Raw genomic sequence first — 22,878 nt, 5'->3', positions numbered from 1 at the left:
TAATATTCTTCTCATACCTGTCACTACATATATTGTATTTATTCCACTCTGTCAAAGGTAATCCTACTTGTCTCATCATATGGAGCACTACGTTCCATTAGATACCAATGGTGTCATATACATTCCTCATCATTAAGCTCCCACATATTGACTCCTAAGAACCAACCGTCCCACGCTGACCCCCAATACTCACTAATTATTACTACTTGCATCATCTAATGTCATAAACTAACTCTTAAATATTCAAGTTGTCTATATTCTTCTAATAAATATGTTCCATAAATAGATCCCATTGGACCATGTATACAGGTCTCCTATGGAAGAACCACGGGACGTCTGAGAGGCATGGAGGGAACATGCAGGGACTTGTATTTCACGTATTGAGTATTGCCCACCTTGAGTTTTTATAGCATTAAGATTAAAAGTTATTTTATTAATACTGTACCCTTGCTGCTCCACCACTAGGGGGCGCCCACAGCAAATGGATTTATATAGCTAGTACTCAATGGAAACAGAGAAAACCTGTATGCAGTGGGCTCCTCCTAGTGGCAGCTGGAGGTAAATGCAATACTTATCATTCAGGAATAAGATGGGGGAACAGATCAGGGATGGAGAGAAAAGGATCTATCAATTTATCATTTAATGTTAGGAGGCAAAGCATAGGATCCATATGTCTGTACAGCAAAAGCAGAGGTCAACTAGGAAAATGCCGCCATCAATGTAACCTCATGGATCATCGATAAGCATCTTACCTTTTAGCTTTTGCTTAGGTGAGTACCAAGTTTCTCTTTCCGTATTAAGCTGGCAGCGTATGGGATCTGCACGGACAGAAATGCAATTTAATTGGACAGATCTCTAACGAACACTTGATCCTTTTTTAAGTAATGGAAAACTGAAAGACTCTGTAATTTCTAATATACTTTAAGCTATGATTAATATGATATACACCTTTTTTTGCAAAACAGTAGTGGAATATTGTCTGTGAAAAAGATCTCAGAGTAATTTGATTTAAAATCCTAAAGCTTGTTCCTGTTCAAGCCAACATTAAAATAAACACAAGGTGGCGCTGCGGGCGTATAACTTGTCTCTTGTTCGTTTTACAAATGACGCTACACTTACACAGTTTTTGCAATGGATGAAAAAAATTAAGTGGAATAAAATCTGTATATCAAATTTAAGAAAAATTGAAAAACTAGAATACTTGGGGGTGAAGGATCTGGACCTGTAAAGTATGAATCAGACATTCGGAAAATGTTGAAGTCATGCAGCACACTCCTCTGGTTCTGCTTTGGTACAACTCAGTTTTACACATAAATTCCTTATCCTGTACTGATCCTGAGTTACATCCTGTATTATACTCCAGAGCTGCACTCACTATTCTGCTGGTGCAGTCACTGTGTACATACATTACATTACTGATCCTGAGTTACATCTTGTGTTATACTCCAGAGCTGCACTCACTATTCTGCTGGTGCAGTCACTGTGTACATACATTACATTACTGATCCTGAGTTACATCCTGTATTATACTCCAGTGCTGCATTCACTATTCTGCTGGTGCAGTCACTGTCTACATACATTACATTACTGATCCTGAGTTACATCTTGCGTTATACTCCAGAGCTGCACTCACTATTCTGCTGGTGCAGTCACTGTGTACATACATTACATTACTGATCCTGAGTTACATCCTGTATTATACTCCAGTGCTGCATTCACTATTCTGCTGGTGCAGTCACTGTCTACATACATTACACTACTGATCCTGTACTGATCCTGAGTTACACCTTGTGTTATACTCCAGAGCTGCACTCACTATTCTGCTGGTGCAGTCTCTGTGTACATGCATTACATTACTGATCCTGAGTTACATCCTGTATTATACTCCAGAGCTGCACTCACTATTCTGCTGGTGAAGTCACTGTGTACATACATTACTGATCCTGTACTGATCCTGAGTTACATCCTGTATTATACTCCAGAGCTGCACTCACTATTCTGCTGGTGCAGTCACTGTGTACATACATTACATTACTGATCCTGAGTTACATCCTGTGTTATACTCCAGAGCTGCACTCACTATTCTGCTGGTGCAGTCACTATGAACATACATTACTGATCCTGAGTTACTTCCTGTATTATACTCCAGAGCTGCACTCACTATTCTGCTGGTGCAGTCACTGTGTACATACATTACATTACTGATCCTGAGTTACATCCTGTATTATACCCCAGAGCTGCACTCACTATTCTGCTGGTGCAGTCACTATGAACATACATTACTGATCCTGAGTTACTTCCTGTATTATACTCCAGAGCTGCACTCACTATTCTGCTGGTGCAGTCACTGTGTACATACATTACATTACTGATCCTGAGTTACATCCTGTATTATACTCCAGAGCTGCATTCACTATTCTGCTGGTGCAGTCACTGTCTACATACATTACACTACTGATCCTGTACTGATCCTGAGTTACACCTTGTGTTATACTCCAGAGCTGCACTCACTATTCTGCTGGTGCAGTCACTGTGTACATGCATTACATTACTGATCCTGAGTTACATCCTGTATTATACTCCAGAGCTGCACTCACTATTCTGCTGGTGCAGTCACTGTGTACATACATTACTGATCCTGAGTTACCTCCTGTATTATACCCCAGAGCTGCACTCACTATTCTGCTGGTGCAGTCACTGTGTACATACATTACATTACTGATCCTGAGTTACATCTTGTGTTATACTCCAGAGCTGCACTCACTATTCTGCTGGTGCAGTCACTGTGTACATACATTACATTACTGATCCTGAGTTACATCCTGTATTATACTCCAGAGCTGCACTCACTATTCTGCTGGTGCAGTCACTGTGTACATACATTACATTACTGATCCTGAGTTACGTCCTGTATTATACTCCAGAGCTGCATTCACTATTCTGCTGGTGCAGTCACTGTCTACATACATTACACTACTGATCCTGTACTGATCCTGAGTTACACCTTGTGTTATACTCCACAGCTGCACTCACTATTCTGCTGGTGCAGTCACTGTGTACATGCATTACATTACGGATCCTGAGTTACATCCTGTATTATACTCCAGAGCTGCACTCACTATTCTGCTGGTGAAGTCACTGTGTACATACATTACTGATCCTGAGTTACATCCTGTATTATACTCCAGAGCTGCACTCACTATTCTGCTGGTGCAGTCACTGTGTACATACATTACATTACTGATCCTGTATTGATCCTGAGTTACATCCTGTATTATACCCCAGAGCTGCACTCACTATTCTGCTGGTGCAGTCACTGTGTACATACATTACATTACTGATCCTGAGTTACATCCTGTATTATACCCCAGAGCTGCACTCACTGTTCTGCTGGTGCTGTCACTATGAACATACATTACTGATCCTAAGTTACTTCCTGTATTATACTCCAGAGCTGCACTCACTATTCTACTGAAGTCACTGTGCACATACATTATATTACTGATCATGAGTTACATCCTGTATTATACTCTAGAGCTGCACTCACTATTCTCCTGGTGCAGTTACTGTGTACAAACATTACATTACTGATCCTGAGTTACATCCTGTATTATACCCCAGAGCCGCACTCACTATTCTGCTGGTGCAGTCACTGTGTTCATACATTACATTACTGATACTGAGTTACATACTGTATTATACCCCAGAGCTGCACTCACTATTCTGCTGGTGCAGTCACTGTGTACATACATTACATTACTGATCCTGTATTGATCCTGAGTTATATCCTGTATTATACCCCAGAGCTGCACTCACTATTCTGCTGGTGCAGTCACTGTGTACATACATTACATTACTGATCCTGATTTACATCCTGTATTATACCCCAGAGCTGCACTCACTATTCTGCTGGTGCAGTCACTATGAACATACATTACTGATCCTGAGTTACCTCCTGTATTATACTCCAGAGCTGCACTCACTATTCTACTGGAGTCACTGTGCATATACATTACATTACTGATCATGAGTTACATCCTGTATTATACTCTAGAGCTGCACTCACTATTCTCCTGGTGCAGTTACTGTGTACAAACATTACATTACTGATCCTGAGTTGCATCCTGTATTATACCCCAGAGCTGCACTCACTATTTTGCAAGTGCAGTCAATGTGTACATACATTACATTACTGATCATGTACTGATCCTGAGTTACCTCCTGTATTATACTCCAGAGCTGCACTCACTATTCTGCTGGAGTCACTGTGTACATATATTACATTACTGATCCTGAGTTACATCCTGTATTATACTCCAGAGCTGCACTCACTATTCTGCTGGTGCAGTCACTGTGTACATAAATTACATTACTGATCCTGTACTGATCCTGAGTTATATCCTGTATTATACTCCAGAGCTGCACTCACTATTCTGCTGGTGCAGTCACTGTGTACATACATTACATTACTGATCCTGAGTTACATCCTGTGTTATACTCCAGAGCTGCACTCACTATTCTGCTGGTGCAGTCACTATGAACATACATTACTGATCCTGAGTTACTTCCTGTATTATACTCCAGAGCTGCACTCACTATTCTGCTGGTGCAGTCACTGTGTACATACATTACATTACTGATCCTGAGTTACATCCTGTATTATACCCCAGAGCTGCACTCACTATTCTGCTGGTGCAGTCACTATGAACATACATTACTGATCCTGAGTTACTTCCTGTATTATACTCCAGAGCTGCACTCACTATTCTGCTGGTGCAGTCACTGTGTACATACATTACATTACTGATCCTGAGTTACATCCTGTATTATACTCCAGAGCTGCATTCACTATTCTGCTGGTGCAGTCACTGTCTACATACATTACACTACTGATCCTGTACTGATCCTGAGTTACACCTTGTGTTATACTCCAGAGCTGCACTCACTATTCTGCTGGTGCAGTCACTGTGTACATGCATTACATTACTGATCCTGAGTTACATCCTGTATTATACTCCAGAGCTGCACTCACTATTCTGCTGGTGCAGTCACTGTTTACATACATTACTGATCCTGAGTTACCTCCTGTATTATACCCCAGAGCTGCACTCACTATTCTGCTGGTGCAGTCACTGTGTACATACATTACATTACTGATCCTGAGTTACATCTTGTGTTATACTCCAGAGCTGCACTCACTATTCTGCTGGTGCAGTCACTGTGTACATACATTACATTACTGATCCTGAGTTACATCCTGTATTATACTCCAGAGCTGCACTCACTATTCTGCTGGTGCAGTCACTGTGTACATACATTACATTACTGATCCTGAGTTACATCCTGTATTATACTCCAGAGCTGCATTCACTATTCTGCTGGTGCAGTCACTGTGTACATGCATTACATTACTGATCCTGAGTTACATCCTGTATTATACTCCAGAGCTGCACTCACTATTCTGCTGGTGAAGTCACTGTGTACATACATTACTGATCCTGTACTGATCCTGAGTTACATCCTGTATTATACTCCAGAGCTGCACTCACTATTCTGCTGGTGCAGTCACTGTGTACATACATTACATTACTGATCCTGAGTTACATCCTGTATTATACCCCAGAGCTGCACTCACTGTTCTGCTGGTGCTGTCACTATGAACATACATTACTGATCCTAAGTTACTTCCTGTATTATACTCCAGAGCTGCACTCACTATTCTACTGAAGTCACTGTGCACATACATTATATTACTGATCATGAGTTACATCCTGTATTATACTCTAGAGCTGCACTCACTATTCTCCTGGTGCAGTTACTGTGTACAAACATTACATTACTGATCCTGAGTTACATCCTGTATTATACCCCAGAGCCGCACTCACTATTCTGCTGGTGCAGTCACTGTGTTCATACATTACATTACTGATACTGAGTTACATACTGTATTATACCCCAGAGCTGCACTCACTATTCTGCTGGTGCAGTCACTGTGTACATACATTACATTACTGATCCTGTATTGATCCTGAGTTATATCCTGTATTATACCCCAGAGCTGCACTCACTATTCTGCTGGTGCAGTCACTGTGTACATACATTACATTACTGATACTGAGTTACATACTGTATTATACCCCAGAGCTGCACTCACTATTCTGCTGGTGCAGTCACTGTGTACATACATTACATTACTGATCCTGTATTGATCCTGAGTTATATCCTGTATTATACCCCAGAGCTGCACTCACTATTCTGCTGGTGCAGTCACTGTGTACATACATTACATTACTGATCCTGAGTTACCTCCTGTATTATACTCCAGAGCTGCACTCACTATTCTACTGGAGTCACTGTGCACATACATTACATTACTGATCATGAGTTACATCCTGTATTATACTCTAGAGCTGCACTCACTATTCTCCTGGTGCAGTTACTGTGTACAAACATTACATTACTGATCCTGAGTTGCATCCTGTATTATACCCCAGAGCTGCACTCACTATTTTGCAAGTGCAGTCAATGTGTACATACTTTACATTACTGATCATGTACTGATCCTGAGTTACCTCCTGTATTATACTCCAGAGCTGCACTCACTATTCTGCTGGAGTCACTGTGTACATATATTACATTACTGATCCTGAGTTACATCCTGTATTATACTCCAAAGCTGCACTCACTATTCTGCTGGTGCAGTCACTGTGTACATACATTACATTACTGATCCTGTACTGATCCTGAGTTATATCCTGTATTATACTCCAGAGCTGCACTCACTATTCTGCTTTTGCAGTCACTGCGTATATACATTACATTACTGATCCTGTACTGATCCTGATTTACATCCTGTATTATACTCCAGAGCTGCACTCACTATTCTGCTGGTGCAGTCACTGTGTACATACGTTACATTACTGATCCTGAGTTACATCCTGTATTATACCCCAGAGCTGCTCTCACTATTCTGCTGGTGCAGTCACTATGACCATACATTACTGATCCTGAGTAACCTCCTGTATTATACTCCAGAGCTGCACTCACTATTCTACTGGAGTCACTGTGTACATACATTACATTACTGATCCTGAGTAACCTCCTGTATTATACTCCAGAGCTGCACTCACTATTCTGCTGGTGCAGTCACTGTGTACATACATTACATTACTGATCCTGAGTTACATCCTGTTTTATACTCCAGAGCTGCACTCACTATTCTGCTGGTGCAGTCACTGTGTACATACATTACATTACTGATCCTGAGTTACATCCTGTATTATACCCCAGAGCTGCACTCATTATTCTCCTGAATGACACAACCTAAAGTGAAAATCAGCAGAGCAAACTTTGGCAGCAGTCAGTACTGGTATAGGGAAGCTCCGGGTCTCTGGTGAGGTATAGGCATTGCTACTGGAGCCATGTACTTTGTATGGGCAAAAATTACTTCTCTATTGGTTTGCATGAGAATTTTTAAACTGATAGATTACAGATCTTCCCCCTTGTGGCACAAGTATGAACTGCACAGAAGATGAATGATATTTATTGGGGATATTTTAAAAATAAATCTGCAGTACATCTGGGGTTAAACATAATATATTTAGCAGTAAGCTGGCACTAATAATTATGGCAGCCTGGGCTCAGTGAGGGAGGAGTATAGCTTACAATTTGTAGTTGCTGGACCATTTCCTCTCTATATGCTAGTTCTCGCTTCATTTGATCATGGAAGTTATCTGTGAAGGAAAACAGAAAAGCAAAAAGAATAATCAATAATTAACATACTGGAGTGAAACATATTCAATGTAAGAGGCCGGATCACTCGCAGTCTCCTCTATCCATGAGTTACATAGAAGGTTACGTACAGCGCTGACAAAAACAGTTCCAAAAACTGACTGTATGAACAGTGTTATACAAAGCCCATGTATAGTGCCATATATGTCATTAGAAATAATGCCATACAGTGCCAAAATACATTGTAGTATACACTGTCATGAGAAATATTGCCTTACTGTGCCCATATAAATGGTACCTGACACAGTCATTGGAAACACTGCCCATATAAATATTTTACACTGCTGTTAAAAATATAGTCATAGTGTGCCCGTATCAATACTGTCATCTACTGTCAATAGTGTCATATAAACAATAACATACACTGCTATTTGAAGTATTTCCATAGTGCGCCCTTCCGAATAGTATCATACACTGTCATTAGAAATAATGCCATACAATGCCCCAATAAATAGTGCCATCATCTGCGATTACAAATGTACTATGAAAATTAAAGCGTGCCATATAGTGCCCAAATAAATAATTCCATAATCAAATTATATAAACAGCGCTATGCAGTGCTCATATAAAGAATGCTACATGCAGTAGAAATAGTGCTAAACAGTGCACATAAATAGCATAAATATACTGTCATTATAAGTAGTGCCATACAGTGCTAATATACATAGCACAATGTACTGTGTGCCATGCAAAGTTAATAGTGCCATACAGCGCTCGCCTAAATAATTACATAAACTTACAACATAAACCTCACTATCCAGTGTCCATAAATATTGTACCACATACTGTCATTAGAAAAAGTGCCATATAGTGCCCATAAATAGTATAAATATACTGTCATTATAAGTAGTGCCATACAGTGCTAATATAAATAGCACAATCCACTGTCATTACACATGTGCCATGCAGTTAATAGCGCTCACCTAAATAATTCCATAAGCTTACAATATAAACCACGCTATACTGTGTCCATATGTATTATACCACGTATTGTCATTATAAATAGTGCTATACAGTGCCCATATAATTAATTCCATAATCAGATTATATAAACAGCGCTATACCGTGCTCATATAAATAATGCCTCATACTATAGAAATAGTGCCAAACAGTGCACATAAATAGCTTAAATATACAGTCATTATAAGTAGTGCCATACAGTGCTAATATACACTGCTCAAAAAAATAAAGGGAACACTCAAATAACACATCCTGGATCTGAATGAATGAAATATCTCATTGAATACTTTGTTCTGTACAAACTTGAATGTGCTGACAACAAAATCACACAAAAATCATCAATGGAAATCAAATTTATTAACCAATGGAGGCCTGGATTTGGAGTCCCACACAAAATGAAAGTGGGATGTTGAGAGTGTGTGGACCCCATCCACATCCAATATAATGTCCTTAAAACAAGTCAAAATGATGCTCAGTATTGTGTGTGGCCTCCACGTGCCTGTATGACCTCCCTACGACACCTGGACATGCTCCTGATGAGTCGGCAGATGGTCTCCTGAGGGATCTCCTCCCAGACCTGGACTAAAGCATCCACCAACTCCTGGCAGTCTGTGGTGCAACGTGACATTGGTGGATGGAGCGAGACATGATGTCCCAGATGTGCTCAATCGGATTCAGGTCTGGGGAACGGGCGGGCCAGTCCATAGCTTCAATGTCTTCATCTTGCAGGAACTGCTGACACACTCCAGCCACATGAGGTCTGGCATTGTCCTGCATTAGGAGGAACCCAGGACCAACCGCACCAGCATATGGTCTCACAAGGGGTCTTAGTATCTCATCTCGGTACCTAATGGCAGTCAGGCTAGCTCTGGCGAGCACATGGAGGGTTGTGCGGCCCTCCAAAGAAATGCCACCCCACACCCACTGCCAAACCGGTCATGCTGAAGGATGTTGCAGGCAGCAGATCGCTCTCCACGGTGTCTCCAGACTCTGTCACATCTGTCACGTGCTGTGTGTGAACCTGCTCTCATCTGTGAAGAGCACAGGGTGCCAGTGGCAAATTTGACAATACTGGTGTTCTGTGGCAAATGCCAAGCCTCTTACACGGTGTTGGGCTGTGAGCACAACCCCATCGGTGGACGTTGGGCCCTCAGACCATCCTCATGGAGTCAGTTTCTAATCATTTGTGCAGACACATGCACATTTGTGGCCTGCTGGAGGTCATTTGCAGGGCCCTGGCAGTGCTCCTCCTGTTCCTCCTTGCAAAAAGGCTGAGGTAGCGGTCCTGCTGCTGGGTTGTTGCCCTCCTGTGGCCCCCTCCACATCTCCTGGTGTCCTGGCCTGTCTCCTGGTAGCGCCTCCAGCCTCTGGACACTACACTGACAGACACAGAAAACCTTGCCACAGCTCGCATTGATGTGCCATCCTGGATGAGCTGCAGTACCTGAGCCACTTGTGTGGGTTGTAGAGTCCGTCTCATTCTACCACGAGTGTGAAATCACAACCAACATTCAAAAATGACCAAAACATCAGCCAGAAAGCATTGGTACTGAGATGTGGTCTGTGGTCCCCACCTGCAGAACCACTCCTTTATTGAGGGTGTCTTGATAATTGCCAATAATTTCCAGCTGTTGTCTATTCCATTTGCACAACAGTATGTGAAATTGATTGTCTATCAGTGTTGCTTCCTAAGTGGACAGTTTGATTTCACAGAAGTTTGATTTATTTGGAGTTATATTCTGTTGTTTAAGTGTTCCCTTTTCTTTTTGAGCAGTGTACATAGTACAATACACTGTCATTACACATGTGACATGCACAGTTAATAGTGCAATACAGTGCTCACATAAATAACTCCATAAACTAACAACATAAACCGCACTATACAGTATATATATTATAGCACATACTGTCATTAGAAATACTGCCATATAGTGCCCACTGCCCATATAAATAACACAGTGTACTGCCTATTCCTAGTGATTTGCACCCCTGCTCAGAGAAAAAAAACTAAGACTATGTGCACGAGTTTTTGTTAGAGGAGTTTTGGGAGCAGAAACTAAGCACAAAGTCTCCAAATCTTCCTCGAAAACTGAAAACTCCTAAAAAAAACGTTTTCTCTCAGTTTCAATTAAAATTTTTGGATTTTTTTGCTTGTTATAAAATGCGGCAATGTGATATTATAGGGCGTCATGCTTTGTGATGATGTATGTGAGTATTTTTTGTTTATGTTGTTTTGGGTTTTTTTTCTTTCAATATTTACTTTATAGAAAACTTTGTTTTTATTTCATAGAATATATGTTCCGGTGGGATCGTGAGAGCCGCCGTACGTGGAGCGAGGAGTCCAGGAGACCTCGGGGCAGCCGCCGAGCAGGACTTATTAAAGATTCACAAGTGTCTGGACTTTTATCCCGGAGTATATATCACTTTTGGCCCCTGTAATGGAGGTAACATCGGAGAGCAAGCATTAAACAGCCGCTGCTCTTCTTTTAACAAACCTCATTGAGGATTAAGAGGCAAAACAGGAAGCAAGGAGACGAACGTCTCAGGCGAGGAAGCTCTCAGGAGGCTCTCATGGGAAGAGGAGTGTTATACAGTATATATATATATATATATATATATATATTATACAAAAGATATCAGTCCTGGAGGAGAAGCTGGAGATCACTTAATGAGGCTCTAAGAGGACTTTAACCCCTTGTATTCTGCTCTGTAATACATCTAAGATAGGAATGCTCAAATGAGGACCTCCTCCCTGTGCCGGATCATTATTTATGTCATGTGACCGCTGCAACCTATCAGTCACTGATAGGCTGCAGCGTTCACGCAACCTATGCAATGCCAGAAGGTCGCCACGGAACACAAAACAAGGATTGGAGATCCGGGAGTTACAAGTATGGAGTTTTGCTGTTTATCTTTTTCTTCTTTTCCACCATTATGAGTTCAATGTCAGCTGTACAACAAAGCCGCCGCCAGAAAGTGATGGCGTCGGCCAGATGCTGTACCCGCATAATAATGGGAGGAATGACTCGGTAACTATTATGTCAAGGGAAATAAAGGGTAATGCAATCTGTGACTCCCCGCCAGTAAAGAAAACTGCATGTCTCAGGAGTTCCTGAAGATCTGCCCCCGTCAGGACAGTCACAGTTCCCCAAAAGCAGGGAAAGGAGGAACGGAATTGGAAACAATGGATGCATTTCCTTTGTTACTTTTTGTTATTTTTTTTTCTTCGCATGTGTCTTTTCAGGCAGTCCCTCAGCTGTGTCAGCATTACTTTCCAGCTCCTGGCCATTTTTATCACATTGGGTGGGCTCACATAATCTGATGGCAATATCTTTTTTTTGGGGGGGGCGGACCGAATTTTCTCAAATTACAAACAAATCACTACACAAAAAAAAAATGTTCCACGATTGCATCGATCTCGTATTTTGCGGGCTTAGCAGTAAGAGGATGTAGAGTGACAGTGGATTTTGGGGTGTTGTGGGCTGTGGTGGTGACCAGGTGGCTGGGCGCAGGAAGAAAGGAGACGGGCACCACCCTGCCGAAGCAGGAGTCAGAGAAGATGTCACCTGGGTTTCTGGGTTTAGGTAGTAAACTGGCTAGTGTATTAACAAAATGGCTTAGTATACTATGTGGACGAGTGAACGAGATGACGATGAAGATATATATCGCATTCCCAGGTCAGAAGATGAAAGAACCCGTGGGAGGCAAACTGGTTTGCTCAGGAACCCATCGGGGGATTAACCAGTTCCCCATAGGGCCAGTCCAAGCTATATATCTGTTTATCTATCTATTATCTATCCATCTACAGTGGGGAAAAAAGTATTTAGTCAGCCACCAATTGTGCAAGTTCTCCCACTTAAAAAGATGAGAGAGGCCTGTAATTGACATCATAGGTAGACCTCAACTATGGGAGTCACAATGAGAAGATTTATTTTGCAAATTATGGTGGAAAATAAGTATTTGGTCACCTAGAAACATGCAAGATTTCTGCCTCTCACAGACCTGTACCTTCTTCTTTAAGAGGCTCCTCTGTCCTCCACTCATTACCTGTAGTAATGGCACCTGTTTGAACTTGTTATCAGTATAAAAGACACCTGTCCACAACCTCAAACAGTCACACTCCAAACTCCACTATGGTGAAGACCAAAGAGCTGTCGAAGGACACCAGAAACAAAATTGTGGCCCTGCATCAGGCTGGGGAGACTGAATCTGCAATAGGCAAGCAGCTTGGTGTGATGAAATCAACTTTGGGAGCAATAATAAGAAAATGGAAGACATACAGGACCACTGATAATCTCCCTCGATCTGGGGCTCCATGCAAGATCTCACCCCGTGGGGTCAAAATGATCACAAGAATGGAGAGCAAAAATCCCAGAACCACACGGGGCGACCTAGTGAATGACCTGTATAGAGCTGGGACCACCGTAACAAAGGCTACCATCAGTAACACACTATGCCGCCAGGAACTCAGATCCTGCAGTGTCGGACGTGTCCCCCTGCTTAAGCCAGTACATGTCCAGGCCTGTCTGAAGTTTGCTATACAGCATTTGGATTATCCAGAAGAGTATTGGGAGAATGTCATATCGTCTGATGAAACCAAAGTAGAACTGTTCGGTAGAAACAAAACTCGTGTGATGCTGACTTGCATCCAAAGAACACCATACCTATGGTGAAGCATGAGGGTGGCAACATCATGCTTTGAGGCTGTTTCTCTGTAAAGGGACCAGGACGACTGATCCGTGTACATGAAAGAATGAATGGGGCCATGTATCGTGAGATTTTGAGTGCAAACCTCCTTCCTTCAGCAAGGGCATTGAAGATGAAATGTGGATGGGTCTTTCAGCATGATAATGATCCCAAGCACACTGCCGGGGCAATGAAGGAGTGGCTTCGTAAGAAGCAAATGAAGGTCCTGGAGTGGCCTAGCCAGTCTCCAGATCTCAACCACATAGAAAACCCTTGGAGGGATTTGAAAGTCTGTGTTGCCAGCGACAGGCCCAAAACATCACTGCTCTAGAGGAAATCTGCATGGGGGAATGGGACAACATACCAACAACAGTGTGTGCCAACCTTGTGAAGACTTACAGAAAACCTCTGTCATTGCCAACAAAGGATATATAACAAAATATTGAGATGAACTTTTGTTAATGACCAAATACTTATTACTTAGGTTTTCCTTCTCAGGTCATTAAAATATTGTAAAGTCACCACTTAGCCCTGACCTGAGCCAACTATAAATCACAAATAATAATAATAATTAATAATAATAATCACAATTATAATAATAAATATTCTTACTGAACACAGGAAATGATGGCGTTCCCTTTAACACCTGGAATTCTTGTTCCAATCGCCTCCTCAGATCTATTTGCTCAAATAAAACTTTTTGAAGTTCTTCTAAAAATAAAAATAAAAATTGAAGAATTGATATAAAATTTGACAAATGTTAAAAAAAAAAATTAAATTAAAAATATAGAAATGATGTTCTGTGGGCAGGGCGAGGTCTGCAGAAATCCATGAATATAAATCAATGCAATATATTATTTTAAAGTATTATATTACCGTGTCATGTATTGATTGATACGCACGCATTAATCTCAATTATATCCACCCAGCCTCTATATATTATTCATACGTAGCTTGTCAAACGTAAAATATGGTTCATAAGCCGGTTACCTGCCTAACTATGCCGCTAACCCTTTCGGTAGGGTGATGCCGGCAGTGAGTGGCTTCTCTGTGAGTGATGGGTTTCCAGCCTCAGGCAAGGAACGAGTTAATGTCAGTATTTAAAAGGGGCCATGTCACCGCCATAATGAAGGGCGAATAATGGACTCTAATGTGTTCACCCTCGAAGAGAGAAGGAAGAGATCTCATCTGGCTGACTGTAGTCGCCCGGGCGGCGACTCTCACTGCGACCTTGTGAGTCCTTTCAGTGCATGGTTGAAAAAATGCATCTGAGTCCTGAGTGAGTGAACCCTTGTGTTTCCCCAGAACGAGTCTTCTCAAGATGACCCATTGCTTAATTGGGTTTTTGTGTTATATGTTTTTTTAAAACATGTTTGAAAATGTTTTTGTCACATCAAGATCTTTATTAAAAAATGTAATTTTGCAACTTTCACACTGTTCTCTAGGGCTTTTTTAAGGCTCGTACTTCTTATCCTAATTTACAGCAGGTTCGTTATCATCAGAGGCAGAATTACAATGACTGATAACATCTCTATATACAGTAGATAACGGGATCCACCAATCACAATAGGTAATGTCACAGCTCACCTCCTCCTCCTGTACAAAGACTAATAACACCTCTATATACAGTATATTACCAGGATCCACCATTCACAATAGGTGATATCACAGCTCACCTCCTCCTCCTGTACAATGACTGATAACACCTCTATATACAGTAGATAACACAGGATCCACCATTCACAAAGGTGATGTCACAGCTCACCTTCTGTACAATGACTGATAACACCTCTATATACAGTAGATAACACAGGATCCACCATTCACAATAGGTGATATCACAGCTCACCTCCTCCTCCTGTACAATGACTGATAACACCTCTATATACAGTAGATAACGCAGGATCCACCATTCACAAAGGTGATGTCACAGCTCACCTTCTCCTGTACAATGACTGATAACACCTCTATATACAGTAGATAACACAGGATCCATCATTCACAATAGGTGATATCACAGCTCACCTCCTCCTCCTGTACAATGAATGATAACATCTCTATATACAGTACATAACGCAGGATGCACTATTCTGAGTAGGGTATATCACAGCTCACCTCCTCCTCCTCCTGCACAATGATATCAATGATATTTACACGCTCTTTAGTTGCTTCAACACAAAAGAAAGTTTCTGAGTCTGTTCATTGCAGCTAATATACATGTGGATTTTCTCAGATAACACGGGGTTAGAGTCTAAAAATTCCCCAGATGCCGGTGTGAAAATTGGAAGAATGGTCATTTGTAATTTTAATAAGTACTAGCTGAAGAGCCCGGCGCTGCCCGGGCATAGTAACTAACTGTGGTTAGCTATAACAAATTATAATTATCCTCCATCCCATAGTCCCGTGCCCATATACCCATCATACATATTCGCCATCCCATAGTCCCATGCCCATATACCCATCATACATCCTCCATCCCATAATCCGTGCCCATATACCCATCATACATATCCTCCATCCCATAGTCCCGTGCCCATATACCCATCATACATTTCCTCCATCCCATAGTCCCGTGCCCATATACCCATCACACATCCTCCATCCCATAGTCCCGTGCCCATATACCCATCATACATATCCTCCATCCCATAGTCCCGTGCCCATATACCCATCACACATCCTCCATCCCATAGTCCCATGCCCATATACCCATCATATATATTCTCCATCCCATAGTCCCGTGCCCATATACCCATCATACATATCCTCCATCCCATAGGGCCGTGCCCATATGCCCATCACACATCCTCCATCCCATAGTCCCATGCCCATATACCCATCATATATATTCTCCATCCCATAGTCCCGTGCCCATATACCCATCATACATCCTCCATCCCATAGTCCCGTGCCCATATACCCATCACACATCCTCCATCCCATAGTCCCATGCCCATATACCCATCATACATATTCGCCATCCCATAGTCCCGTGCCCATATACCCATCATACATATCCACCATCCCATAGGCCCATGCCCATATAGCCATCATACATATTCGCCATCCCATAGTCCCGTGCCCATATACCCATCATACATATCCACCATCCCATAGGCCCATGCCCATATAGCCATCATACATATTCGCCATCCCATAGTCCCGTGCCCATATACCCATCATACATATCCACCATCCCATAGGCCCATGCCCATATACCCATCATACATATTCGCCATCCCATAGTCCCGTGCCCATATACCCATCATACATATCCACCATCCCATAGTCCCGTGCCCATATACCCATCATACATATTCGCCATCCCATAGTCCCGTGCCCATATACCCATCATACATATCCACCATCCCATAGGCCCATGCCCATATACCCATCATACATATTCGCCATCCCATAGTCCCGTGCCCATATACCCATCATACATATCCACCATCCCATAGTCCTGTGCCCATATACCCATCATATATATTCTCCATCCCATAGTCCCGTGCCCATATACCCATCATACATATTCGCCATCCCATAGTCCCGTGCCCATATACCCATCATACATATCCACCATCCCATAGGCCCATGCCCATATAGCCATCATACATATTCGCCATCCCATAGTCGAGTGCCCATATACCCATCACACATCCTTCATCTCATAGTCCCGTGCCCATACACCCATCATACATATCCTCCATCCCATAGTCGAGTGTCCATATACCCATCACACATCCTCCATCCCATAGTCCCGTGCCCACATACCCATCATACATATTCGCCATCCCATAGTCCCGTGCCCATATACCCATCATACATATCCGCCATCCCATAGTCCCGTGTCCATATACCCATCATACATATTCGCCATCCCATAGTCCCGTGCCCATATACCCATCATACATATTCGCCATCCCATAGTCCCGTGCCCATATACCCGTCATACATATCCTCCATCCCATAGTCCAGTGCCCATATACCCATCATACATATCCGCCATCCCATAGTCCCGTGTCCATATACCCATCATACATATTCGCCATCCCATAGTCCCGTGCCCATATACCCATCATACATATCCTCCATCCCATAGTCCAGTGCCCATATACCCATCATACATATCCGCCATCCCATAGTCCCGTGTCCATATACCCATCATACATATTCGCCATCCCATAGTCCCGTGCCCATATACCCATCATACATATTCGCCATCCCATAGTCCCGTGCCCATATACCCGTCATACATATCCTCCACCCCATAGTCCCGTGCCCATATACCCATCATACATATTCGCCATCCCATAGTCCCGTGCCCATATACCCGTCATACATATCCTCCATCCCATAGTCCAGTGCCCATATACCCATCATACATATCCGCCATCCCATAGTCCCGTGTCCATATACCCATCATACATATTCGCCATCCCATAGTCCCGTGCCCATATACCCATCATACATATCCTCCATCCCATAGTCCAGTGCCCATATACCCATCATACATATCCGCCATCCCATAGTCCCGTGTCCATATACCCATCATACATATTCGCCATCCCATAGTCCCGTGCCCATATACCCATCATACATATTCGCCATCCCATAGTCCCGTGCCCATATACCCGTCATACATATCCTCCACCCCATAGTCCCGTGCCCATATACCCATCATACATATCCTCCACCCCATAGTCCCGTGCCCATATACCCATCATACATATTCGCCATCCCATAGTCCCGTGCCCATATACCCATCACACATCCTCCATCCCATAGTCCCGTGCCCATATACCCATCATACATATTCGCCATCCCATAGTCCCGTGCCCATATACCCATCATACATATTCGCCATCCCATAGTCCCATGCCCATATACCCATCATACATATTCGCCATCCCATAGTCCCATGCCCATATACCCATCATACATATTCGCCATCCCATAGTCCCGTGCCCATATACCCATCATACATATTCGCCATCCCATAGTCCCGTGCCCATATACCCATCATACATATCCTCCATCCCATAGTCCCGTGCCCATATACCCATCACACATCCTCCATCCCATAGTCAACCATTATGACATCATAATGAGGGGCGGGGTTTGATACACACACTTTTTCCCCATTATGCAAATAGGGGCAAAATTGTTTGGTGAATTGGAACGCGCAGGGTTAAAATTTCACCTCACGACATAGCCTATGACGCTCTCGGGGTCCAGACGTGTGACTGTGCCAAATTTTGTGGCTGTAGCTGCGACGGTGCGGATGCCAATCCCGGACATACACACATACATACATACACACATTGAGCTTTATATATTAGATCGTTATATGGGGGGGGATATTGGCAAAAAAGAAAAAAAATACATTTAACACAAAAACGTGATTTGAACAATAGGTCATTGTCTGATGCCACATTCACTTTTCATACAGATGAGTCTTTGCTACAATGGTTTTCGGCGTAAATGATCCTCTATGAGCCAAAAACAGCAGCAGCATCAACAAAATACATCGCCGCCGATCTATGCGGTCCTGAAAGTCCTTGTAAATCTCTGCAGGTAAAATATATCCACCTGGAGGTCCAAATGTTTTAGTGAAAAATCCTAAAACTTCTCACAGCTGAGGTTTTGCTACAATGTTAGTCTCTGGCTATGAGCACATGAAGCCTTCTTGCTTCATTTTTTTGGAACCGACACTGTGCGGAAAGTCCAAGTTTTTGAGTCAACGTCTCTCCATTTCCTTGCAGATGAAGACTGAAAACCCATAAAGACTTAACAGTCCTCACAGCTGAGGGTTTGCTACAGTGGCACAGAGTCTACACAATCCTCTGTGAGCCAAAGTCAATGGTCATGGAAAGGGCTTGGAGGTGGACACTTCTGGGGAACAAAACTAAGGGCGATATTTGGGGTCTCATTTGGTCTTTGTTAGGGAATGTCTTTCTTTTATGGACCCCATTGTCAAATATGTTCTTCGTGGCCCTGAAAGTTGGAGGATCACTGTGGAAACCACTAACTGTCTATGGAATAGCGTATAGTACAGACTGGCACCGGATGGCATCACGAGACTTGCTATATCCTGGAAATCAGGAAAATAAAAACTAACGCGTTTCACACTTCCATTATAGTTAATGATATTTTGGTCTGAAATGCGTCAATAGTAGTTTTCTGTCTTTCGGAAAAAGGGATATTACCATGTTTGTGCTCTAAGCTGGGAAACCATACCTTTCCCCATGGTCCCCATATCCTTCTTCAGGGCTTGCGATGAGCTGTTGTCCTGAGCGGCTTCTCCTGCAGAAAAAAAAAAAATGAAACGTCTTTTTAACGAGTTTGTTGACTTTGTTTTGTTTTTTTTTTCCCATTTATTTTGTACTCCCCTTTTTTTTTCTCCCCCGTCCGCTTTTTATGGCAGTCAAGTAATTGCCTTTTTCAAGATTAAAACAGTTTCACGGGCAGAGAAGAGGCAACATAAATTTCACTTTAAGGGCCCATTCAGCGTGGCGCGTTGCCACCGGCGGGGGGGACGAGGTTACGGCTCCGCGCCCGTCGGATTAACCACCGTCTCTCTCTCTCTCGCTTTGCGTAGCTTTTTATATGTTTAGTGTTGGCTGTCAAGAAAGATATTGACATCTGTTAGTGATGGGTGCGAGGCCTCGACGCGTTTTATGTCTTTACTCGGAATTTTTACATTCTTGCCTTTTTATGCCAAACATTTCAACAAGTTATTAAAGTAAAGATGGAGAAAAGATCGGTATTTCGCTTGTGACCCACTGAGAACATGATGCAAAAGTTAATTAAACACGTTACGAGCGCAGATGTCCCGCTATTTCTTTTTTGTTTTGTTTTGTTTTGTTTTTGTTTTTTTTTTGGTCGGTTCTTCTTATTTTGTGAGATTCAACATTAAACTTTATGCATATGTAATAACGGCACCGAGGACTTTGTACCAGGAAAGCAGTGAAAATATTAAAAGGGGCTACAACGTATTGCTGAGGTCTTGTTATAACATGTAGTAAATTTATATGTGGAGCCTTAGATTTCAGAATTTGTAGAAAAATGAAGAAAAAAAAATTGGTGGAATAAAATGGAACGGAAGAGGGTAAAACAGAGAAAATAAAATGAGATAAAACATAAAAATGAGGATGAAATAAAAAAATAATAAATAAATAAAACAAGCAAACAACAACATAAGGAAAAAGAATAGTAATAATAAACATTAAAATGTATTTTGATTTCAACCTAAGACCTATTCTCTTTATTATCTAGATTACACTTGGGCCAAAACTATTTGCTGATTCATTTTTAAAAGGGGTTTATATGTTTGATATGCGTTTTAGGGTCCGTTTTTCTACTACAGAGTCTTAAAGGGAATCTGTCAGCAGGTTTTTGCTATTTAATCCGAGAGCGGCATAATGTAGAGACAGAGACCCTGATTTCAGGGATGTATCACTTGTCAGGCTGTGTGTTTTAGTTTCAATACAATCAGCGTTTTATCAGCAGGAGATTACCACTGCAGGACTAAGTCTCATGTGCAAGCCAGTCCAGCTAATCTGCGTAACCCCGCCCCCTACCACTGATTGGCAGCTCGCTGACAGTCTAAGCAGGAAGCTGCCAGTCAGTGGTGTGGATGGAGTTACGTAGGGCTCAGCATTCATAATACTGCTAAATCTGCAACAGCAATAGAGAAACTCTCTCAAAACTGCACCAAGCAGCCTAGTGAGTGATACATCGCTGGAATCAGGATCTCAGTCCCTACATCATGCAGCTCTCACATTACATTGCAAAAAATGGAGGAAAGGAAGATGTACTACAAGACCAATATTTCAAGTGATAACCGTGATGGAGTCAGCGACTGTGCTCCGTCACAACTCTTAACAGTATGGGTGTCTTGAGAACACCGATTCTGATAACAACATAGCAGACAAGGCGGCCCACGACCAGACAGGCCCTTCTAGCATTTGCCAGAATTGCCAGATGGCCAGTCCGGCCCTGATACTAAGAATCTGCTTAGAAGCTTTATACTATAGTATGACAAAGTTCACTAGTGCAATAAGTAAGTAAGAAAAATGCTGCTTAATCCTGGTACAGCCCGAGCACAGCAACTCTGGGAAAATGAGACAATAATGTAATAAATAGCGGCCATCTCTGGGGACCATGGACTCTCTGCTTCTTTGAGGAGATCACCATGGATCTACTGTAGATCAGATTTTGAATGACATATTGAAATCCCATTAAATACTGTATCCCCTATAAATCTAGATGGTTGTATCATAGATATTTATTTATTTAACTCAAAAGAAAGAAACATGGATCGATAGATAATAGATAGATACATAGATAATAGATAGATAGATAGATAATAGATAGATAGATAGATGGATAATAGCTAGATGATAGGTACAGAATAGATAGATAAATAGATAGATAGATAATAGATAGAGAGAGATAGATAGATAGATAATAGATGGATAATAGATAATAGCTAGATGATAGGTACAGAATAGATAGATAATAGAGAGATAGATAGATAGATAGATAGATAATAGATAGATAGATAATAGGTAGATAGAGAGATAGATAGACAGGTAATAGATAGAGAGATAGATAATTGATTTATGGCAGATCAATAAGGAGATGATATATAAAGGAATAGAAAGATGATAAATGAATATATTGATACATAATATATGAATATGTAATCAGTGTGGGATACATTGTAATTATTCTCTATAAAAACACATTTTCTGTATTTTTGGGAAACAAATGCTTCAGTACTTCACTCCCCCAATAAACACATAATGCCGTCCCCATCATCTGGCGGTCACACAACCTAGCTGCACCTCACCCATTCCCAGAGCCGCCTGTCCCCCTATTTCCGCTGTTGACTGCTCCCCTCTCTCTCTCTGTCTCTCTTCCTCTCTCTCTTTCTGTCTTCCTCTCTCTTCTCTCTCTCTCTGTGTCTCTCTTCCTCTCTCTCTTCTCTTTTTCTCTTCTCTCTATTCTCTCTCTACTCTCTCTTCCTCTCTCTTCTCTCTCTCTTCTCGCTTTCCCTTCTCTCTCTCTTCTCTCTCTTCTCGCTTTCCCTTCTCTCTCTCTTCTCTCTCTCTTCTCTCTCTCTTCTCTCTCTTCCTCTCTCTTCCTCTCTCTCTTCTCTCTCTCTTCTCTCTCTTCTCTCTCTCTTCCTCTCTCTCTCTTCTCTCTTTCTCTCTCTCATCTCTCCCTCTCTCTCTCCTCTCAAATTCAAATTCAAATAGGCTTTATTGGCAGGACCAAAATACAATTAGTGTTGCCAAAGCAAGAAAAGAAGTGTGGCAGGGGAGTGGATTAGGGTAGTGGGGATGGGGTGTTGGGGGCAAAATTTGGGGAGTGATTGTCCATTTGGAGGTCTTTAGTTCCTATCTCTCTCTTCCTCTCTCTCTTCTCTCTTTA

The 22,878-nt window shown here is 42.1% G+C and overlaps 1 protein-coding gene across 2 annotated transcripts in view; it reads right to left on the bottom strand.

Annotated features, from left to right (window-relative positions):
- SKOR2 (SKI family transcriptional corepressor 2) overlaps positions 1 to 22,878 on the bottom strand; it is a 48,026-nt gene that overhangs the window by 2,054 nt on the left and 23,094 nt on the right. For both annotated transcript variants that reach the window (XM_073584762.1, XM_073584761.1), the window contains exons 5-8: positions 19,678 to 19,743; positions 14,050 to 14,148; positions 7,666 to 7,733; positions 753 to 818 (exon numbers count right to left, since the gene is read on the bottom strand). In XM_073584762.1, the coding sequence (XP_073440863.1) occupies positions 756 to 818; positions 7,666 to 7,733; positions 14,050 to 14,148; positions 19,678 to 19,743 (296 nt within the window). In that variant the 3' untranslated portion in view covers positions 753 to 755. The remainder of the gene's footprint in view (positions 1 to 752; positions 819 to 7,665; positions 7,734 to 14,049; positions 14,149 to 19,677; positions 19,744 to 22,878) is intronic.

The sequence above is a fragment of the Dendrobates tinctorius genome, unplaced genomic scaffold, assembly GCF_039654945.1.
Source record: "Dendrobates tinctorius isolate UK_male_01 unplaced genomic scaffold, ASM3965494v1 ptg000085l, whole genome shotgun sequence".
NCBI lineage: Eukaryota > Metazoa > Chordata > Amphibia > Anura > Dendrobatidae > Dendrobates > Dendrobates tinctorius.
The sequence above is the reverse complement of the archived record's forward strand: the minus strand, read 5'-3'. Positions and strand labels throughout refer to the sequence as shown.